This window comes from Dermacentor albipictus, chromosome 1, assembly GCF_038994185.2.
Source record: "Dermacentor albipictus isolate Rhodes 1998 colony chromosome 1, USDA_Dalb.pri_finalv2, whole genome shotgun sequence".
In the NCBI taxonomy this organism is placed as follows: Eukaryota; Metazoa; Arthropoda; class Arachnida; order Ixodida; family Ixodidae; genus Dermacentor; species Dermacentor albipictus.
In genome coordinates, this window is record NC_091821.1 from 182,778,094 (window position 1) to 182,802,329 (window position 24,236).

At 41.4% G+C, this 24,236-nt stretch overlaps 1 protein-coding gene across 1 annotated transcript in view; it reads right to left on the reverse strand.

Annotated features, from left to right (window-relative positions):
* The window catches only part of IntS8 (integrator complex subunit 8), a 115,786-nt gene that overhangs the window by 23,588 nt on the left and 67,962 nt on the right, over positions 1–24,236 (reverse strand). The window contains exons 12-18 of the mRNA XM_070530354.1: positions 22,288–22,427; positions 13,582–13,715; positions 10,124–10,231; positions 9,110–9,329; positions 7,921–8,039; positions 3,599–3,683; positions 1,965–2,070 (exon numbers count right to left, since the gene is read on the reverse strand). Of these exons, the coding sequence (XP_070386455.1) occupies positions 1,965–2,070; positions 3,599–3,683; positions 7,921–8,039; positions 9,110–9,329; positions 10,124–10,231; positions 13,582–13,715; positions 22,288–22,427 (912 nt within the window). The remainder of the gene's footprint in view (positions 1–1,964; positions 2,071–3,598; positions 3,684–7,920; positions 8,040–9,109; positions 9,330–10,123; positions 10,232–13,581; positions 13,716–22,287; positions 22,428–24,236) is intronic.

Here is a 24,236-nt window from a genome sequence, read left to right on the forward strand (position 1 = left end):
TTATTGGCAATCAAACATCCCCTTCATGGTGATTACACTCCTTCTTCAATGACTTGCACTGTGAAGGCTACAGCGGAGCGGAGCATGCCCACAATGCTCTGCCTACTGAACTTCACCGTATCGCCCAGTTCAAAGTTGATTTTGAATGTTCATGTAGATGCCACTACTTCCAACTTTGGCAACTATGATGGGCCAAACACGGTTGTCCTCAACAAGTCGCAGTATCTACACTGTGTAGAACACCACGGCTACACGCAACAAATTTCAGACAGAAAAAAAGGTAAGGCATTTTCTTTAAACGAGAGTTCGCGACCAGAGATACCCTTTCATGCCATGTCGACGATATCTTCAAATCAGTGGTTTGAAGCGAAACTCGCGAAGCTCTTATGTCCACTCCGCCAATGTGGCTGATAGTCATTCACAACACGTAGGACAGCCTTATCAGTGGACTGCTCAGGTATCAGCAGTACCCCGCCCACTGTTACTCCCGATACTGTGCGCTCCCTTCTCCCCTGCGCATGGGGGAAGACAGTGCGCATTAAGCCACCATCTTTCTCAGCTAACTCTCGCAGAGATACCGATCACACTTGGACTTTATAAACACCGTGAGGCTTTGGTGTTCAGTGCTATGCCGCTACTCATTTTTATGACTTATTTCCACATGAGGCAGGGCTAATTGACTATACTACAAACAACAAAGCAACTGTCAATGCAACACACACTCAGTGTATGCACATCCGATGAATATGCGAACCAGAAAACTTTGATACAAATGTGCAATACGCTGCACTGACCCCACACTCACCAATTATGACCAACAAATCAGGCAGCGCACGCCACGAGATTTCTGAGGCCATTACAGATTGAATTCAATACTACCAGTGAAGACGCTATTCCACTTTGGTGGCCACTCTATGTCACGCGTTGTGCGTTTTGAGAAGGGCGTTGGCAAGTAACTGCATGTAATTTAACCATTTGACGATCTGCAACCACAGCAGTTTGCATTTATTGTCTCAGTGTTCCTTCGCGGTGGCAGTGATATTTCATTATAGTGAAATCATGTATAAAAAGACTTTTTTCTATTGAGGTTCAAATTACATGGTGTTTTATGGACAAGAAGTTATAAAAAATCAGAGACTATGTTATATTCAGAATTTCATTACATTGAAGTTCGTTATAACGAGGTTTAACGGTAAAGGTGCAGAAGAGCATTAAATCCACCAGCCTTACCGGTGGCAAAGCCATGGTTGTTTTTGTATGTTGCTGGGATCTTACGCATCTGCCAGCCAAGAGTAGTGCCTGCTTGCTAAGTGTAGTGGCTTTCTGTTTTTATTATTTTTTTTAGTTGTGATGCTACACAGGCAACAATACAACATTATAATTTGTGTAAAAAAAATTACCTTCAGCTGTCAAATGCAGCTTTCACTGCCAATAATTGAGGTGTTTCAATGAAACAACTCTTTGGAGCAACCCAATAAGGTAAACGACTGGTATTAGAGTGAAAAAATTTGTTTCATGTTTCTTTCAAGTTGGCTGCCCACAGCAGCCAGACAGCCTTATTATAATGGCTGACACTGTGCAGCCGCATTGTAACAAGCAGCTCATTTTATATCATCCTCCTCCTCATCATCATCATCAGCCTGGTTACGCCCACTGCAGGGCAAAGGCCTCTCCCATACTTCTCCAACTAGTACCCCAGTCGTGTACTAATTGTGGCCATGTTGTCCCTGCAAACTTTTAATAGCACATCAATATAGCAATATAGCAATAAGCAACATAGCACATCACAAATGCATCGATATCATGGTTGCTCATGAGCTGTGAGTGCATTAGACAGTAATGCTCAGCAAACATGCCTGTCGTGCAGACATATTATTCTGTGTTATGGACACATAATGTAAGATACCCTATAAAATGTGTAATCTGACACTCTTAGGTTGCTATTTGGCCAGACAAGGTCTCACCTGCTTAGTATAGGTGTGGCTGTGTCCTGCTGGGCACCATCTTTGACAGCGGCCGTAGCAGTCCTTTTTTGCTGCTGGCTTTCTGGTGCTAACAGCATTGATAGTACTGTGCATTGGACATGGAAAGAAATGATGATTTTAAACTATTGATAAACACGCTGAAATAGTGAGTTCTCTTCCCCGTATTGAATATAAACATTTACAAAAGAACTGGCCTTAAAACATCAAATAGAATAGCAAATATTTGTTCCATTTTAAATAATTTCACAAAGAGTCAGACAGATGCTATATGGTAAACTATGTTTATTAGTCCATCAATACACATAATGCTTTTCACAGCCAAAAGCTCATGCAACTGAGTAGCTTAAAACAATAATTGGTGAACAGTGTCTACATCTGGTGTCCACGAGACAATAACAGTAATGAAAGAAAGGAACTGCATGTGACAAGATGCACATTGAGAGCTTAGTTCATTATATATTGCTTTAAAACTACCATTGATATTATTCAGAGAAGCAGCTAGATATACAGTTGAACCTTCTAATAACGAAATCGGCGGGGAATAAGAAAAAATTAGCTTTCGCTAGAATTTCGTTGTTGCAAAATGAGACAGCAGAGACAGGTAATGCGTTGAAGAAAGAAACTTTACTGTCAAAATTTCGTTAGTCTACTTTGGGAAGCTTGCTCAAGGATATAGAACCGCACTGCCGACAGTACAACGTGCACCGTATGCGTCAAGCACTTTGGCAAGATTTTGCATAACTCGAAATCGGACACAGAGCAACACCGCTCCATGCATGCAGCAGCATTTCACCAGAGCACGTTATCATCCGTAGGCGCCAACGCGTCTGGTGCCAAGCGCGAGAGTGATCGTATCTTGTATACCCGAATGCAATCGATCAAGATTACGGCCCCTTCATGCAAACCTATGTCTGGCGCCAAATTCGCATGCGATGCCTGTTGGGTGGCACCAAAACCAGAGTTCTTGAAGGGATGTGTATTCCCGGACAATCGTTCAATCACGGTCCGATGTGGGGCACTTCATCCTGCGACCGTCATCTCAAGCGCCCTAAACAATTCCACGTCGGTGGGACGTGGACTTGCTTATTTTTGCTGCATTTTTCTCACCGAGGCGCACATTACGCACCGCACTAGGTGTGCAAAAACCATTGCCACATGTCAGTAGAAACATGCATGCGACTTCAAACGGGCGATCAACAAACAAGATGGCGGCGATAACATGTTTCCAGAGCACGCGATCGTTTCCGGCGCTTGGATGTTTTTGTAAACAAAAAATGGCGGCACCCACATATGTGTAACGTGGTGCTATTTTACACAATTCTAGTGTAAAGCAATCACATTAGAGCACATATTGGTGCCTCTAACCTTGCGGAAGTAGGTAATATGCGGGGGTTACGTTCCACTTCTGCTTAAAAGCTGAGTGGAAAAGGACTGTGATGTACAAAGTAGTACACCAGAGCTCTACAGTTTTTAGTTTTTAGCCAAAAGCACTCAACCATTCCTATATATTTTTGTGTTTCCTATCAGCTGCATTTTCTTTTCATGCTACCTGGTAAGGTGAGAGAAATTAAACAGGAAGGTGAGAGAAACGGATAATTATCAAGAGCACTTACATAGATCCCAGAGCTCTTGGGCAATAGAGCGGGTAAACTTGTTTAAGTAGACGTCTTTGCAGACTGCTGCCAGCGCCTTCGACAACTGCAAAGCAATGCACTGTGTTAACACACAAGCAGCTTGCATGACTAACAAAAGTGTGAGCTTAGAACTTGATTGCAGTGCAGACTAAAATTTCAACAGGAAATATTCATGTTTAATTCAATTCAATTTGAGTTTATTTCTAGAAAACTTCCTGGAAATGACCATGGGCTAAAGGCTTTGTTTAACAGCTTGACTAGGCCCATAACTTCCATAAGGCAGCGGCAAACTGGCATTTTTAAGTAAAAGAAGCATATAGAGAACTCTGGCCAACATATATAAAGTGCCAAATTAATGAAGACACAGAAATGTAGCACACATTCAATACAGTACTAAATAAATGAGAGAAAAAGAAAAACAAACGCAGAGAAATTTATACATAGACGCATGATAAGCCTCTACAGCTAAATGATCCAAAAATATAGTTAACACATAAAAGTAAATACGAAGATATCCTAGCAACACTGGAGAGTAAATATGAAAGCATTACACAATACTTAAAGCCATGTTACCATATTCTATAGCAAGTTTGAAGGAATACAACCATAAAGAGAAATGCCAGATTTAGAAATAAGTTAAACCTCGATATAATGAAGTAGGTAAAATCAGCAATTTGTTTCGGCTTATCAACATTTCGTTGTAGTGAAATTTGACCTTTTATGCAGATAAGTACAGCCGCTGATCGATTTTGCTTACATGAAAAGGGGCTGCAGAATTTTAAAATTATCGGGCAATCAAAGAAAGCAAATTTGAATGAGAAAACAATTAATTTTGATAAATTTGGGAGTTGGCAATGAATGATACAATTTCATGCCATGTACATCGACGATATCTTCACATCAATGGCACACTTCAAGGCAAAATTCACATATAACCCGCCCCTGACTTGACTGCTAATTTTCTTAAATTTTCTTGTGCTGGTTATCCATGAAAAAATATGGTATCAAGGTTTAGGCAGTCAAAAGCTTTACTAAAATAAACAAACAAACAAACAAACACAAACAAACTCCATTACAACAAATTTCTTTTAAATGTTCTTTGATACTGGTTCTTTTTCAATTACAACACTATTGATTCAGCGCAACAACTTTTCATGTCTATTCATTGGCACATTAACGTTAACAAAATCACTATATTTTTGGATTCAAACATTTTAATTCTAACAAAGATGATGAATACTAGAAATTAGTGATACGGCTGTGACTAGTGATGTGAAGAGGCAACACAATGCCCTGTGCAGCTCCTTTCATACAGCTAAACATGCCTTGAATATTTAAAGCAGCAAGTCAAGCAAGCGAAAATTACTCTACAAAATATATCCTAATCAAAATTCTGTGGCTAGAATTTCGAAAACTAGAATTTCACAGGAATTCGGTCCAACGGTTGCTTGTCCCATAAGAGCAACTTATAGAGACTGCACACTTCAACCAAGCCTTGGTTTGTATAAACAGTGCTTAAAGTATAGGGCTTTTAGAAGTAGTAAGACATCCCAGTGTCTTCATACACACTATATTAATGTGTATGAAGACACTGAGATGTCTTCATTTATATAACTTAAAGAGTCCCTGCACCACATTTCGAACGTATGTTCAAAAGCTGTTATAAACAAACCATACTAGAAACAAGACAATGCTCTCATGAACACCTAAAACAAGTATTACTTGCGCAAACCAAGGAACAATTAGAAAAGCTTTAAAATTAGCTATGTTTCACTGCAGTCTTTTCGAATCTTAGCCATCTCTCAATGTATCTGAAGAAGCAACCGAGGGCAAGGATTTTTGGCGAGGTTGCTAATTAAGTAATGAGAAATTATTTGCTTTGGCAAAAACAAGCAAATAATTTGCAATGCTGTCATTCTTCATATCACCTTTTCCTCTATAAAAGAAGATGAAAAACCACTGCTTTGAAAAGCACAACAAAAATTCAGTCCCCAATCAGTGACTTGTCTACCAATGCTGTAACACCTCCCTCACTGTGCTAGATTGTCTCATTGCTACAGTTTTGTTGACTGCCTCTCTAAAATTGCAGTTGCACGCTTTGTTGCACATCTGTGTTTATGAATTCTCCACAGGTGTGGGGAATTATTTGAATGTAGGCTCAAGTGTTATCATTAGCTATGCTAGGTTTGTGTTTTGAAATATGCAGCATAAATGCTACGTTTTTGTTGCACTTCACACACAAGCTGAATGGAACACCATTCAACAGTCACGGTGATCAGGATGAATGCGAAATTTTGATGCACTAGTGAAGTCACTGGTTGCAAGGGAGAAGAAATTGATATTAAATTTTACATCAAGTGTTGCAACATGCTGAACTCTGGCAAGTATCCTTAGAGTCCACTGGACAGCTGCTGGGGCTTTCAAAAAATGGAATGACAAGATATATGCATTTTCATTAGTAATTGTTGATGCACACACTGAGGCACGAGTATTAGAGCCAGTAGCGAACAGAGTAGCGAGGAATGCAAGCACTCCTGCAGTTGAGAGCCCAGCCACATAATACAGTTAAACCTTGATATAACAAAGTATTTAACTTTTCATAACCTCTTGTCCATATAACACCATGTGCTTAGAACCCCAATATAACGAAGTGTGTTTGTATGCAATTTCAATATAACAAAATTTCATTGCCGCCACAAAGGCATGCCAGGACAATAAATGGAAACTTCCGCGGATGTAGACGGTCAAATGATTGAATTAGAAGTGGCTGCTTGCAAATGAGCGACCGCCGACGTGGAGTCTCATCGTGTTCCACATAAAGTCCAAGTGTGATAAGATCCTATTGCACACTGTGTGCTTTAGGCGTGAGTGAAAGTGTGTGAGGGTGAGACAAGAAAGATGGTGATTTCACGAATGACGCCCTTCCACGTGAGCAAAGGGAAGGAGGGAGAGGGGAGCGAGCTGCGTTAACGCGATCAAGTGCGAGCGAGGGGGTAGGGGGTAAGTTGGCGTGCGTCTCCACTTCTGGCGCACATTTCGGCTGTGGCTGCGCATGCTTGTAAGCGCGGCTGATGGCATATGCAGCCGCTGCTGCATGTGCAAAGAGTTAGCGTGCCGCGATGGCATGGCACCATGTAAGCTGTCTACCTGCACGTTTAGTATTGGAAGTTGCATAATCTCAAGTTTCGGTGACCCGTTGGAGCGAGACGCAGGCGAAGCACAGGCTCCTCGCTGGGGTGCTTTTGCCGATTGCGTTGTCCCAGTACGGGCGACGACATCAGCTGCAGGGGTGGAGTGCACGCAAAAACGTGGCTGGCTTCGCTTAATTTGTACCGCCGATGTGAAGATATAGTTGACGTATGCGGCATGAAACCGTTATCATTCGTCACTGACTCCCAAATTCATTAAAATGAATTATTTTGTCATACAAATTTGCCTTTTTCAATTGCCCAGTAATTCAGAAAATTCTGCGGGCCCTTTCCATCTAAGAAAAATAAATCGGTGACTGTACTTATTTGCATAAAAGGTCCCATTTCGATATAACGAAATTTCAATATAATGAAGCAAATTGGCAATTTTACCGACTTTGTTATATCGAGGTTTAACTGTACCATGCAGTTGCCTTTCAGCTAAAACAGGAATTCTATGAGATGTGGTGTTAGATAGGTGGCATTTCAAAACTGCAACATGCTCAAGTAAAAGCTACTCCCTTTACTTGCTAGCATGTGTGTTATGGCACTGCAGTCAGCTCATTTTAGTGGCGATTCTGCATTACAGCTTGGTGCGGGAGCACACAAAATATACTTGAGCCAACTTGAACAACGAGCCTTGTTGACGGGTGCATATGGCTTAGTTGCTTGAGTTACTCCAGCGAGTAAGCCAAGCGAGAACCTTCGAGTTAAGCAAGCCATTAAGAGCCACTAAGACCCTAAATAGTGGCCATAACGTCCTACATCAAATACAGAAGAAACACCATGCCACAGGAATGTAGTGTGAGCAGAGCACTGGAGGCAATGGCCCTCCCCTCCATAGCCTCCAACAAGCAAACCAGGAAGGAGCAAGAGCACTTCAGAAGAGTTGAAGGGTAGCCTTTGATTGCCAATAACATCATTCGTATGTAATGCATTCAAATACTTCTTGCTCGAGGACACTCATAAGGTGATGCCCTTTCATAACAAAAATGTTACAAAGCTTCTGTAAAAGAATGTTGCAGGGCTCCTCAAACATTCTTTCTCCTCTACATACCCTACTGACCAAACATTGAGTGGAATGTTACTCAGATGAGACTATCATGAGCTCACCTCAAATACACCTATTGCTCCTCTCTGCTGTTTTTCAATCTCAGAGAAGGCATCCCACTCAGCCAAGTTTATAAGCAGTGTGCAACACAGTTCAGCCATCTCTTGACATGGTCGATAATCTGAATATAAGAAATAACAATAGTTGGTAAAACAGGCTACGATGGCTGGAAAAAGTGTAAAGACAATATTAATATATAAAAGACATAACTGCCTTAACAAACTTTACACAAAAATTTAATGGCCAGCTACAATCATCCATGCTTTGCAAGAAAATGTTTAATCCTGCAATTATGCAAATGACAGCACAGAAAAATATCAAGAGACCCTTGCCAGTGTTAAAGCATTCAAAGTAACAACAAATAAAATTCACAGGGAAAGCACAGGGCAGACACAGAGGAGCCACACGTCAAGCAGCTAAGTGGTGCCATCTCACACCCCCCAGTGCTCGACAAAAGGAGCGACTAACTTCTTCTGTTGTGAAGAAGTTAGTTTGAGGTGAAGTTTGAAGTCGGTTTGATTGTGAAGAACCCTGCCTCCTGTTTCAGCCTTAAAACACACACACACACATACACTCATGCATACACAGAAACACCCAAATACATGTGTTCTACTACATCGTGCTACAAGTTACTACATGTTCTACAAAAAGGCAAATTAAATATCAATGTTTTAACAAGGTATTGGAAATATATGCAGAAATATGTTCGAAGATGTTCTATGGTACAGCAATACAAGAACACTAAGACTTTGGTCTGCAAATAATAGAAAACAGTGCTTTATTGAAAAGCAGAGATGTTTGCCAGTGTGTGTTCATCTACATATTGAGGTGCAGAGACAAGGCCAAGAAAAGGAGGACAGAAGAAATTAAAAAGAATTTTCATCTACAATTCAGATGTTTAAGATGACATTTGTGATGGGTGCAGAAGAGTAAGGCAAAGCTTGAGAAGGATGCCTATTGTACTAGAGTAAGAAAAAGAGTGAACAGCTTGGTGTGCGCCATACAATACCTATGTACTGCATGGTCTCAGATGCAGTACATAGGTACATAGGGTCAAAGTCATTGACCAAACGTTTGCATATTTATTTGACATAGGTTCGTAGCCTCTCCACAAGTTGCACAGCATACTGACATATAGACTACAGCTACACAAAATGTAGCTACAAAGCAGTAATGGCATAAAGTGGTCACCTTTGTCAGCCTCAGCATAGAATGCAAGTAAGGAGGTGCGAGCCAGTTGAATAAGATCTGTGGGCATGCGGGCATTGGCTGGTAAGGGCAGTGACTCAGCTGCCTGCAGGGCCTCTGTGTAGCGCATCTCAGCCACCAAAAGTGCTGCCAGGCGGCGCCACTGTGGAAGACGCAGTTCTGCCTCCACCGCATGGAACAGCAACAGTGACGGAGCAAACAACTGCAGCAGGAGGAGCAAGACAGGGGATGGCATCCTATGCAGACTGCACTGAATGGCATATGACTCAACAGGATAGGAGCTAGTAAAAAAAAAAGTTTTGCACTTCATGGTTAGTGCTTTATTTCTGCACTAGAGCTGGGCTTCATAAGTTATCTGGCCTATATTACTTTTTATGATGAGACAGTGTCCAGCCAATCCGCTCTCTTTGCTCCTTGTGCATACTCATTTGCATACTATGTTGGGCAAAGTTTCACCAAGCTAGGTTCCACCACACTGTACTTGATGCTTCCAATGCTGTTAACTCCAGCAGAGTCATGGAAGGCTCTGGTTTCTTCTGTTTCAGCTCTCCATAAGTAAAATTCTATAGACCAGTGTTTACTAAATGCAAAAAGATCACCGGAGTCCTGCAAGTATACTGATTAAAGGAGCCCTAGTTAGTTTTCTCACGGCTCTAAGCTTATATTATTTTGCATAGCTAGGCACTTGTTCCACCCATTTCTTAAAAATAGCTGCTATATTAGTTATATGGATTGGATATTTTAGGTTATGGCTCTGTCAAGCAGACTTAGGTTAGCAGAAGGTTTGTACAACCCAGTCATGGGCGAGTTTACATCTGTTATTCGAGCTCATTGTGGTCCAAATTTGAATTCTTTATTTTCCAGCAGGCAAACATGCATACTAAATGATACCATAAGCTTAGTAAAAAGTTAATAAAGAACTGAATATAATTATTTTTTCTTTTCTTCAAAAGAAATAACTAGAGCAGATGTAGAACCAAAGATGTTATTGATCACCTTGAGGGAGCGCAACTCAAGGGCTTTTGCCAGATGGACAAACATGCGGTCTTGCCACTGCTGTGGAAGGCCTCGATGAAACTCCCGCAGGTTTTGAGTTAGCTGCCACTGTGAAAGAAAATTGTCTTTTTAAGTTGAGACACTGCTCTCTGGCATTTGGATAACAGACCCTGTTCTGTGGTACACATCCTATTTATTTTATGCACTGAAAATTTGGTTCAGGATACAGCTTCTGCTCAGTACTAATAGAAATCAATCAGGATTTCAATATAGCTGTGATTTCATTCAAAAACATTAGATTTCATCCATCACTGCCACTGCATCACAAACCAAACCCACAGAGACTACAAGCACACCTCTAGATTGCTTTCTAGTTGCAAAAAAAGAAAGAAGAAGAAGAAGAAAACACTGATTACAAGTTGTGAATCCTACTGCCCCTGAATCCATTAAAAGGTTTTTAAGTGCATAAGTCTCGAACATTTGTCTGCATTGATGTTAGTGAAATCTGCAACATGGGGCACAATGTTGAGCTGTGCATCCACAGTACTGTAGTCATTTGCTTCATAACTGTCATCACAACACTGCTTGAAAATCCCAGCAGAAACTTCACTTGCTGCACAAGCTGCTACAAATAGCTTGCATATGTGCAGGCAAATATGTGTGCTTTAAAACCAATTCGTCAGGCCATGTCCATGCACCATGTCGTCCTCATGCCAGCTAATGCAGCGATTAGCAGCAGCAAATATAATGTGAAAGCGCGCTGATGCCACCATGTCCACTCATTCAGGACTTTGACAAAGGGCCACAAAGCATAGGAAGAGGCAGCACACAGGGTAATACGTGCTTGGCTTGATGTCATCACATGTAGCTCTATGCTAGACAAGGCAGCAGGCACCACAGGCCCGCTTCCACTGCCATATTACTGTGTATCAGGGATGCCTGGCATAAAACAATGAGAAACAACATCTGCCTGCCAAGTGTAGCGTCCCTCGAAAAAATTCTTGGCTACACCACTAGAAGGCAGCGCAGTAAATACAATGATACAGCAGCTTCAGTTTCGCATCAAACACTAGAGCCACAAGCAGTTGCAAACATCATTTTTTCTAAAAACTAGAAAGACAGAGAAGAAAAAAAAAGTGCGTTGAGGGAGGATTGTGACATAGTGAATATAGCATACCGTATTTACTCGAATCTAGGCCGATAGTTCTTTTTTGAATAATCATATACCAAACTCCAGGGTCGGCTTATATTCGAGGATATTAAAGAATGTGCCAGTTTTAACTGAAATTGATAAATATGGTGCCTAGCTAGCACCATCTAGAAAAATCAGTATCGCAGCTGCTACTAGGCGCACCAGTAGCCAACTCAAGTACACGAGCGACGTCGCCATTTTGGCCTGTGTCATATTGGCGTGCGGCATGGCGTGATAAATGTGGATGCAAAGAGCCGAGTGGGAACAAGACCAAAGCATAAGCAAGGTGCAAGTTGTGTGGCATCTGGTGTCAGACGCACGAACGGGTTATTTTATAAGCCTTTGAATGCTAGTGCTGAAAAATGGTTTCGCCAACTTTTCATGCTAACTACTAAGAATTGTTAAATTCACTATGTAAACTTTTAAAGCAAACTACTAAGAATTGTTTCATTCACTATAAGTGCTTGTCGTGAAAGACGACGATGGCAGTTGCAGCACGACGCAGGAAATAAGAGGGCACAAGGGTTGGCAGAAGAGAAAAAAAAAAAAGCAGAGGACACGAGCGAGCGGGAAGCTGCGGGCACGAAGGCGGATCGAACAAGCCGAGGAGGTTTGTGCAACGAGTCCTGAGAGGGCTACCCAGGTATACCACTGGGCAGCCTCATGACCTTTGTCTGGCTGGTTCCAGTGCTCTCGGAGTTCCAGCACTACCAAGGATCCTGAGCCACCACTGAAGCAGCTTGTTACTGTGTCATCGCCATCGCCTACCCAACCCAAGCCATCGCCATCACATATGGTGGGCCAACGAAAATTGCAACCACACATGAGCGAACTCAGTTGGGCTGTATGCCACGACACCCAGACCTCGTGTGTTAGCGGGCAAGTGAAAGGAACTTTGCAGTGTGCCACGTCGTACGATTTCGCACATTTGAAGACAGTCCTAATTTGTGCTAAGGAATCTTGTTTGTGGCTATGCAAGAGTGCAGTGTTGTTAATTATATATCCAACTGTGCAACCCGCCTGATTATCACCTTCGAGTCCTTCCTTACTGCACCTCACGTCAACAAACGTGATGGCCCACATTATTACTACAGCAGGGATCTAGACAAAAACATGTCCAACTTTCTGCCAATGCACAATAAGTTCAGCTTGGGTACCCGCAAACCATGGACGTATGGTCAACCACAAAAACTTTTGGAGCATGTGATCTATGAAAAAAGCTTAATATCCTTGCAATTTCGCCATTCTGCTTGGAATTTAGGTGAGCAATGTGAGCAATATCTATCGCACCTTTGATTTAAGAATCAATTTCCCCTTAGTTTTTCTCAAGTCCAAAATTTAAAAAAGTTTTTCAATTGGAGGTTGTGTCGCACACAATATGAATTGACCGTGACTACCATAAAGAGACATATGTAGAGTAATCAAACAAATGCTGCAGCAGCAGCTGCCATTGTCTGCCCACCTGTTTCTGTTGACATGTGAGAAAAGAATTCTCCAGCATAAATAAAATTGAATTGTACCTAGTGCAGGTGATGACATGACAATAACGGTGCTAATTTGACAAAGAGTGCACCCACAGAGTCCGTCTGCTGCTTCTGGGTTAGATAGCATTTATCAGCAAATGCACAACTGAGCATAAAGGTTTACTAAACACGATTTCCACAAAAATTCAAAATTACTCCCTACTTTGCCACTCAGCCAGGAATCCAGGTAAGCAATAAATTGGCTATATGGGGGAGTATCCTCCACACCTTTCAACCTGAACACAGACACATCCTCGGCACCCTTCACAAGAAATGCAGATGCGTTGGGTGCATTGATTTTTTTTTCCCAGGTCGTGCATGGATAGATGCTGTAACTTACCAAGAAACTATTTTTCCACTTCTTTTTTTTTTCATTCCACAGACTACTGCAGCAAAAGCTTCATTTAAGGTGTCATTTCATCAGCAACATTCAAGAAAACACACTCACATAAAATGCACCATCTCCACAATTACTCATTGCAAGGTTCTGATGCTTCATTAAATTGAAGTTATTGTTGGCACAAAGCTCTGCAAAAAATACTTGAATTGAAGAGCAAGAGAGGTTTTAATGATCAGAAAGAAGGAAAATTCATTTACTAATACTTTATAGCAAGTTAACTTATTTCAACACAATCATTAAACTTGAAAAAGTTATGACAAAAGCAGTGCAAGGTGCACTAAGTACTTTCCCAAGGAGAAAATACATTCAACAGAAATCACAAAGAGATAAAGTAGGAACATACATGTGAGCTTAGTGATGTCAACCGAACGGGAGGTGAAACACCCTGGAGCAATTTGATGTAAGAGAGAATCTCTTCTGGGTCATGTGAAGCCGCAAGTCCGCTCTGCATGCTTCCTATATTTGTGGCTGTGTTTTCTGTTCAAAGAAAAATGAGTTCAGTTGCACTTTTCACTCTGCAAACTTCAAGAGAAGGAACAAGAATTATATTAGCAACTCAGAATGTTCACTGCTTATAGTATGTATACTGTTTACACCTCTGTTGCCTATCTGTTGTGCATACAGGGTAATTCAACTACGTTGGAGGTTATCATTCCAAAGTAATATTCTGAATTTTAGTTGGCCAAATAACCTTTAATATATTTATCAATTCCTCAAATGCTCCAGTCAGGGGTACTATATGAAGGGTGGGCTGGTTTAATGAAAAAAATGAAGTCAACAGTGGCCTTGAAGTGCACTGTTCTGGAGTGGTGCATGGCTTCTTCTGGCAGATCATACCAGTCCTCTGCAGCCTGAACAAAAAGAAAAGAGGGGGGGGGGGGTGCGGGGGTAGAGATGCGAAGACGAACGTGCGGGTGGAGGATATACAGCTTTGTTGTGACAGATGCGCTAAGAGCGGCGATGTCCAGACAAGATTGCAGGTTGACTAGCAGCAGAGTGATGGAAATTGTGATATAGGCATTGCCTTGCAATTTTGCATCTTAGTTCTAAGTCGTGAAGATTACAGGGTGTCTACCAAGTTGACATTTCCAAATTCCTAGAGTTTTCCAGGTTTTCCCTGAGTGCCATTGCAAATTTCCCTGAGTGATGCAGAACTATGTTTTATGTCAAGACGGGCTGAAAACATGTCGCCTGATGCTGTCACTCCCTAGTAGGCACATGAAAAAAATTAAAAAAGCGACTTAATCCAATTTGAATACTAAGGAGTAGTGTTTATGTTATTCAAAAAGAGAATAGAAGGCAGCGGTTAGTAAAATGCACAGCAAATAAAGTGTCTTCGAAAAACATTGCAATGGAGTCGGACATTCTCAAATACGAATAAAAATGAGATGCATATAGAAGCAAATATTTTCGAATATGAGCTATTTCTATCAACTGATTGCAATCTCGGTGGTATGAGGCCCGAATTCTGTCACAATTGAGATTCTCTCTCAACAGCTCGTAAGTCAACCTCAACTGTTCTGAAATACTCTCAGCCCGCACACGACGCCCGAGTGTTGTGTTTCACTGCTTTAAAGAGTTTATTTTGGTTTGGATGAGGGACACCTGCAACTAGGCATCAGCCAAAACTTTATTTTTTGAGCTCAAGCTCCTTTAAAACGGCGGCAGCAAGCTTCCTTTCCTGTTTATTCCTCAATGCGTAGTTCATGTCTGTTCTTGTCCTCCTTCCGCCACTCGTTCGCCTCAAGGACCATTGGAAGCATCTTGGTCAGTTGCACAGTCCACGACCGATTTTTCGAACTCCCTAGGGGCCGCGAAAACGTCCGAAAAATCGGCCAGTTGCAAAAAAAATAAATGCGTGTCATTTACTGCCCTTCGGGATTCAAACCGTCACAGGCACATTCGAAAACGCTCTGAAGGCCTGTCGCTACACATATTAGACATATCGGTGCTCGTAATGTGACAGGAAATACCGGGTGCACGCGCGTATAATTAAGGAATACATACTGTGTTCCATGGCAATAGCCCCTTCCCACGCTTGTTATGCTTCACTGCAATACTTTTGTGTATGCTTCACCAAGTAACATTTCTTTAGAGAGGCGAAGCTGACTTTCAGGAACCGGCATTTTCTATGTCAATCGCGAGGATCACAAAAGCGGAGTCCATGCCATTGCTGACAGCAGCTAATTCTTTCAATAAAAAAACTCGGCACCCAACGGCAAGAAGTTTCACAGCGAACGTCGAAGCAGCTAGGCCTAGCGTTGCCGCAGTGGTGGCAACGGTGCCAGCGGATCTGCGTGCGAGAGTGCCGGTTCGAGGTGGCGAAGTAATCAAAACGGCAGCCGTGGTGCCTTTGATTATTGCCGTTTCGGACCTGCGGTCACGACAAAGCGTCCGGAAAATCGGATGGCGAAGGGTTCTTGCGTCCGAAATTTCACACGTTCTGATGCGTTGACTCTATGGGGTACGTGACGGTGCCACGAAGCCGTCAAAATAATCGGGAATCCGGAAAGTCAGTCCTTGACTGCACACTAGCAACTCCTCCAGCCGACGACAGGGCGTCAAAGACGATTCATTACGATTCCTGTCTGTTACTCGAGCCAGCATTACTGCGACTTTCTACCCTTTGAGTAAAATTGCCGCTAATTTTCCCTGAAAGAGGCCCACATTCCCTGAGTTTTCCCTGACTTTTTCCAGACTACTAAAAATCCCTGAGAATTCCCGGTTTTCCCGGTTGGTAGACACCCTGAACAGGGTGTCTACCAAGTTGAAATTTCCCAATTCCCTGAGTTTTCCAGGTTTACCCTGAGCGCCTTTGCAAAATTTCCTGAGTGACACAGAACTTTGTTTTATGTCAAGACGGGCTCACACCATGTCGCCCGAAGCTGTCACTCTCTAGTAAGCATGTTAAAAAAAACGACCTAATCATGTTTGAATAGTGACTTAATCTAGTTTGAATAGTAAGGAGTAGTGTTTATTTTATTCATAAAGAAAAAAAGAAGTGAGGAGATAGTAAAATGCACAGCGAATAAGATATCTTTGAAAAAAAAAAATGGTAAAAACCACTGCAAATCGAGTTGAACATTCTCAAATACTAATAAAACGGAGACGCATACAGGAGCAAACCTTTTAGAATATGCGCTATTTCTACGAACTGACAGCAAGCTCATAAGTATGAGGCCCGAACTTTGTCAAAAGTGAGATTCTCTCTCAAGAGCTGGTAATTGCCAACCTCAACTTTCCTGACATACTCTCAGCCGCCCCAGTTTATTTTGGTTTGGATGAGGGACAACTGCATCTCGACATCAGCCAATACTTTTTTTTTTAGCTCAAGCTTCTTCGAAGAAGTGGTGACACGCTTCCTTTCATGTATTTCTCAATGCATAGATCCTTTCTGTTGACATGCTCCTTCCGCCGTGCGTTCGCCTGACAGACCTAATGGTGCAGACAAAGCCCTAATGGTGAAACAAGAAATGAAATTGATTTCATACTTTTTGCCAATCCCAGCACAGTGCAGGATGTAGAAGTGATAGGTAGGGTGAAGTGCAGTGATCATAGGTTAGTGAGGGCTAGGATTCACCTCAATTTGAAGAGTGAAAGAGCAAAATTGGTCAAGAAGAAACAGGTCAACCTAGAGGCAGTAAGGAAAAAAGCAGACAAATTCAGGCTGGTACTTGCAAACAAATATGCAGCCTTAGAACAGAGAGATGATGATGACATACAGCTAATGAACGAAACCATAACTAGGCTGGCTTCAGAGGCAGCAAGTGAAGTGGGAGGCAAGGCACCAAGGCAACCACTAGGCAAGCTCTCCCAAGTAAAAAAGGACCTAATAAAGAAACGATAAAAAAAGAAAGTGTCCAACTCAAGAGATAAGATAGAATTCGCAGAACTGTCAAAACTGATCAACAAGGCGAAAATAAGTGATATTCAAAACTATAACGTGAGAAAGACTGAAGAAGCCGTAAAGAATGGATGCAGCCTGAAATCAGTGAGAAAGAAACTTGGCATAGGGCAAACCAAGATGTATGCACTAAAAGATAAGCAGGATAATATCATCAGCAATCTCGAAGATATAGCAAAAGCAGCGGAAGAATTCTACACTGACCTGTACAGTAACCAGAGGAGACAGGATACCTCAACTGGAAACAGTAATGAACGGGATACAGAAACTCCTCCTGTCACTAGCAATGAGGTCAGAAGGGCCTTGCAAGACATGAAACAAGGAAGAGCAGCGGGAGAAGATGGAATAACAGTCGATTTATTCAAAGATGGAGGAGACATAATGCTTGGAAAACTGGCGGCTCTTTATACAAAGTATCTATCGACTGCAAGGATCCCAGAAAACTGGAAGAATGCAAACATTACACTAATCCACAAAAAGGGAGACGTTAAAGAATAAAAAAATTATAGGCCCATTAGCTTACTTCCAGCATTATATAAAATATTCACCAAGACAATCTCCAATAGAATAAGGGCGACACTGGACTTAGGTATACCAAGGGAACAGGCTGGTTTCAGGATAGGATACTTTAGAATTGATCACACATCCATGTCATCAATCTGGTAATCGAGAAATCTACAGAGTACAATCAGCCTCTCTATATGGCTTTTATAAATTACAAAAAGATATTTGATTCAGTAGAGATACCAGCAGTCATCGAGGCATTATGCAATTAAGAAGTACAGGACGCTTACGTAAATATCCTGGAAAATAGCTACAGAGATTCCACAGCTACCTTAATTCTACACAAGAAAAGTAGGAAGATACCCATAAAGAAAGGGGTCAGACAAGGAGACACAATGTCTCTAATGCTATTCACTGTGTGAGTGGAAGAAGTATTCAAGCTATTAAACTGGGAAGGCTTAGGAGTGAGGATCAACGACGAATATCTCAGCAACCTTTGATTTGTTTCAAAAAGAATATATTAGGCTCACATTCTGTAAACGACTATTCATAATAAAACTGAAAGATAAATTATGTTTAATATTGCCTTTTTAAGAACTGTTTTACCTGTCTCCTATTTCAGTTCTTTCTTAGTGTTAATACCATTCTTAGTGTTATGAGGAACAGTTCAAGGCACAAACAGAAATGACACTCTACTAGACGCATTTTGTTTTTGATAAATTAATTCCTTCCATGCTTCTTTTCTCCACTCCTGATCACAAATCTGTATACATATAACAAATCCGCCACAAGGCAAGTTTGGGTTTAGAATAGTTTAGAACACAAATTGAAAATAATACACATTATCGGTATTTAAAAATGAACTATGCAATATTTGCGAATACTTCAAACAAATAAAATACTTCACAACAACCGATTGTTAAAGTCTGGTTACTGGTCTCCGTGTGTTAAGGAAAATATCACAAATTATCAGAAGTGAAACAATGACAAAAGTTTTGCAGAAACAAAATGAGCCATGCAAGCTTTGTATAGGTTTTAGCGGCAGAAGCCTGCATGAAGTCCGATTTTTACTTGTGGTCTATCATTTAGTGTTTTTGGCAGTGTATACAGTGCAGAAGTCCTTGAGTAGCTTCTAGAAAAGCTAGTTATACAGCAGCAATGCAGCCATTCATTCTTGGAAATTTTGTTCGCAGTCAGGCTCTAGAAATGTTAAGCTATTTGAGCCGTTTTTTTTTAATGACAACTAGTGATCTTGTGTTTAAAATTTATTCTTTGTCCCTGATAGCTATTGTATCGCACTAGACAGTACAGGTATGGTACCTAATTATACCAAAATAAATATTCTTGCTTTAAATACATACAGGTCCATTTTAATGTTCAATACTTACTATTCGTATTCAATACACATTCGAAAAAGTTGATACTAACCCATCTCCAGTATACAGAATTGCCTAATATGTTGAACCATCTTTATTGCACAAACCTGCTCATTATAACAGGGTTCAACTGTATTCACAAGATGTTAGGCATGAATCACGTCAGAAAAATTAAACGATCATGTGGCATCAAAAATTTAAGGTGTCCTTATACAGTTGACTTCCATTAATTCAAACCTGACAGGACCGATGAAATCAATTGAATTATCCCGCAGGTGTAATTAAACAAGATCCAGAAAAATGCCAAAACACAGTGATGCTTCAGTTTAACATGCCTCGGATTTAACGCACGTACACTTTTTATGCATCCAAAGTAAAAAACTAACAAAGAAATGACATTAAGGTTCCTAAACAAGGTAGACATCTAATGAGCACTCGATTTTTTAGCGAGAGAAATGGGCAAGGGTCTAATATGTATTATACCACAGCGATCGGGTTCCTAAAGTCAGCTTCGCCGCAGCACATTTGTGTTAGGCGGTAAAGAATACAAATGTTGCAAAGGCGGCTTTGGTTTTGTCCGATTGCACAGCGTACACTATTTTCAGCCCAAGTTTATGAAAAAAAGAAAGAAAGCGGGGGGGGGGCATCACAATGGGGTAATTACTGTAATCAGACATTGTGATCTATGGCTACTGCTTGAAAATTGCCCTATGGCAGGCCTAAAATAGGCGTTTTTGACAAGAGATTGACATCTGTTCAACACATTCGCTGTCCCCAAGTTTCGCCCCAGACCCACGCTGCCACTAAAGGGGTCGCTATAGGGGTCACCATAGGGGTCAGGTGCATGTGTGCTTAGTGGACAAGTTCCAATTATTCAGCAAAGGTCAATTTGAGAATCGAAATAAGGAAAGTTTGGGCTCATGAAAATGCATGGGCGCAGGCTGGGATCTTTGGTAGGGAGCTAATTAATGCAAAACCTCATTAATTGGAGTCAAATTAATGGAAGTCTACTGTACATAAAGAAACACAATGAAGAAATATTCAGTCAAACTAGATCTGATGATTACATGATGGGAATTGCAAAGAGGTCAATCTCAATATTAGAAGAGGTTTGATAAGCTAGAAATTATATAAAAATGACATATGGGTGGCATAGTCACCAACAAATTCCTATACTAGCTCCCCATGACATCATGGGAAAAAAATTATATGGGGTTTTATGTGACAAAATCACAATTTGATTATGAGGCATGCTGCATACTAGCTCCCCATGACATCATGGGAAAAAATCAATTATGGGGTTTTATGTGACAAAACCACAATTTGATTACGAGGCATGCTGTGTGGGGGGGGGGGGGGGGGGGCTCCGGAACAATTTGGACCACCTGGGGTTCTTTAACGCGCACTTAGATGTTTTCATGACATCATAGATTTTGGCAACCTGTGATCTGGGGGCTAGGTAGTCATTACTGAAAATTCACAGAATATGGAATTCATTCTGTGGAAATAACATTTGGCAAACAGCAATACGAGGGAATACTCAACCAGTCTGAATTGTTTTATATATCTTTTACATGCACACTTTCAAAGACCACTAAAATCAACAATTGCTGAAATCTGTGAGCTCACACAAGGGAGCCAATAGAGCCTGTGAATTTGACCATTTCTTGGCTTCAAATGGCTACTGAAGATGTGCACATCACAGGGGTAATAATGCTTCCCTTTAGTACCTGTTAGATGTTTAGGGTAAATCTTCAGACATACAAAAACAATGTATTTCATCGCCCAATACCTCAAGAAAGGTACAATTTTTTCGCTTTCTTAACCCCTTAGAGCTGAAAGAAGAAATGTTATAAAATGATGTTTCCACACATCAGCTCGGTACTGTTTGGAATCACAAATACAGAGAATGGCTGCGAGTGCACTTCACAACAAAAAATATGCAGATTCAACCCACAGCTTAGAATCTATATGAAGTGAACCTTTAATGAAACAGTTAATCGAATGCTATAACTTTGCCCATTTTTTTCCTGCAGCTTTGCCGTAAAGGAAACTTGTGCGCGCATGTGTTCTCCTGTTATGCAATGTGACACATGTGGCAATCATATCAAAGAGCTCGCTGGCATTGGCACAATAAAAGTATATGTGTGATTGTGGCATAATGGTTAGAACATTGGGCTGTTGTGCTGAGGGACAGAAGTTCGTTCCCATCACCAAGCATGTAATTAAATTTTATTTGTGACAGCAATTATATGGATACTTCAAGCGCATTTCTGCCATTGCCATGGTCGTGATGTTTCGAATAAAGTCCAAACATGATAACATTGTTGCTGCGAGCCATATGCTGTATGTATGAGTGAAAACTTGCAAGGGTCAGCAGACGATAACAGCTCAATCTCACACGTGTGAGGGAGGAAAGCAGGACAGAAGCAAGCCCTTTTCTATCATGCACGAGGCACAGGGGTGAGGCGAGGGAGGGAAAGAGGGAGGGTTTACTGGGTTGGCTGCTGCTTACGGCGTGGCTGCGCAGGTGCTGTATCTTGAACACAATCTGCAACATGGACAAAGTGTCGCCTAGTGATGCTAGCCTCGTATGCACTGTGCTTTCAATGTTTTATTCGCATTGAAGCGAGAGATAGCACGAAGGTCAATTAGCTCACTGCTGCTGCCACGATTCCTCACTCCAGCGTTTTGACCACGAGTTTCCAGTCATTGAGTAAGATGTGTTCCTGTTTACCTATGTGCGTGTGACACCATGCTTGTTAATATAGTTAATAAGCAAATGTTTACAAGTTAATACGGCCGATAAAGTTAAATTAAATTATGGGGTTTTACGTGCCAAAACCACTTTCTGATTATGAAGCACACCGTAGTGGAGGACTCCGGAACTTTCGACCACCTGGGGTTCTTTAACGTGCACCTAAATCTAAGTACACAGGTGTTTTCGGATTTCACTTCCATCGGGATGCGGCCGCTGTGGCCGGGATTCGACCTCGTGCTCAGCAGCCCAACACCATAGCCACTGAGCAACCACGGAGGGTGCGGCCGATAAAACTACTATCCTTAGTTCAGTAAGCTGTCTACTAATTTGCTATCACAATAGATGCTTCGCCTTTCAGCCAAAACTGTGACCTTTTGTTTAAAGTGTGAGCTACACGACAAGACAGCAGCACCTAGCAGCCACAGTCAGAAAAGTCCAGGAGGATCTGCAAAAAAAGCTTTGCTTTGAAACAAGGAAGCCAAAGCACAATATTGATTCACTGACCAGCAAAGAAGACCCTCTCCACAGGAATCTTTGGTGGGATTTCACCCGGTGGGGTCACCTGCTCTGATGGGAAGTACTTGCACATCACACCTGAGCAGGAGAGTGCTTTGGCTACATCTGTTGAGGTATTGCACAAGTACCTGGAAAGTGATGCGAAATTAAATGCAACATTACTTGCACATCACATGTGACATAGCAGGGCAGATCAACCTTTCCCACTATGAAAAGTGCTGCCATTAAGCTGTGGCTAGGTCTCATCGATCAAGAACTGTTAGAGTAATGTTGATATGCTTAGACTGGCCATTATGCAATGCAGTTTGCACGCTGCCATGTGAAGTCTGTTAGCTGCTTTTATTAAATAAAATGGCATTACTTTTCTTTAATTGAAATGAAAAAGAACACAGTCATAGCACACTGATGGTGGCTAGTCCTTTTAGTCAACATAAAATTGCAGGGGCCTAACAAGCTGTCGCCACCCACAAAACGAACAGCATCTTACATAATGACAAAAACAGGTGAAATGCTGTTCAGAAATGTATACAAAGCTTGGATTAACAATGGCCAAGACAATTACATGAAAAATTACCTATTACACACAAAGAAAAAGCAGTTTAACCTCATTATAATAAATTTGATAATAGCCATACATCGCCTTAACTGTAAATATTTTACTACAGCTTCAATATATAGGCCTCATACACTGTGTCAAGCTTCACATGAAGCACCACTGGTCAGAAGCAGTGCCAATGATAGGCTGTTTGTGAATGCACAGTTGCCTTATGAGAGCATGGGGCTTCGCCATGTGGTTGTGAAATCCAGGCAAAAAATAAGAAAATCCTATGTATTGCTGCTGTTGTAGTTGCCACAACAGCTACAGAAAAAATGCTGGAAAAGTGCTGCCAATAAAATCCTACGAGCTTCTTTGAAAATCACACAAAAGTGAAAGAGGGCAGCATTGGTTCACAAATGTCTACAAACAATGTAAATAACACCCATTTATCCCGAAACTGTCAAAGGGTATTTGAAACAATTTTTGTTGTACCACCTAGACATAGAGAGTATCTCATGGAATTGATCCTTTTTATTTATTTTCACATACTGCAGCCCTAAGTGGGCTATGGCAGATGTGGTGTTACTACAGTATAAGCTTAGAAAAAACAAAAGCACCAGGCACAATGCAGAAATTTCAAGGCATATTTCCTAATGACAGAATAAGTCAACAAACAGAGTGAAAACTTATTTAGTTGCAAAACCACTGGTGAAGCCTAATAAGGAATTCTCACAAGCTACACGTGGTTAAAAATTACTCTGCTGCTCTCGAGCCATGGAATATACCATGTTCCCATGGCTATGTCCCTCTTCCTTGAGCACAATGTCATGTGATGACATGTGCATTGTCTTTTTCCAGTTGACATGAACTGAGCGAAGCGAGTGTTCCTGCATCTCTTTCCATGTGCCGTATATTCTTATCTAACAGCCGTACTTCTAAATTTGGGCCTAAATATTTTAGAAAAATATCTGTGTTGGCCACACATTCTTTCTTGCACACACACACATCAGCTGCAGCCACACAGTGGTATTTCCATGCAGTACCAAGATATGTAACGATCTCCCCTTCGGTTGTTATTGCGGTTGATGATCTTTTGGCTGGAACTTGTCAGCTTGGCAGTCAGAATCTTCACAAAACTTGTTTCCCATTGCCCCATAGTTTAACATTCTTTTAGCATTTAGCGTGGAAATCCCAGCTCTTCATCATGCAACCTTATGCATGGTGTGACATCTGAGTCAGCCTCCGAGGACAGCTTGACCTCTGAACAACGCAGTATTGGCACGGCTCACAGGAATATTGGTCTCCTCTTTCGTTGCTTCCACAGTCGTCGACTAAGCACATGAAATTCATATCCCAATGCTGCGCGGCTTGTCCTGTAGCAGTGAATGAATACATCTTC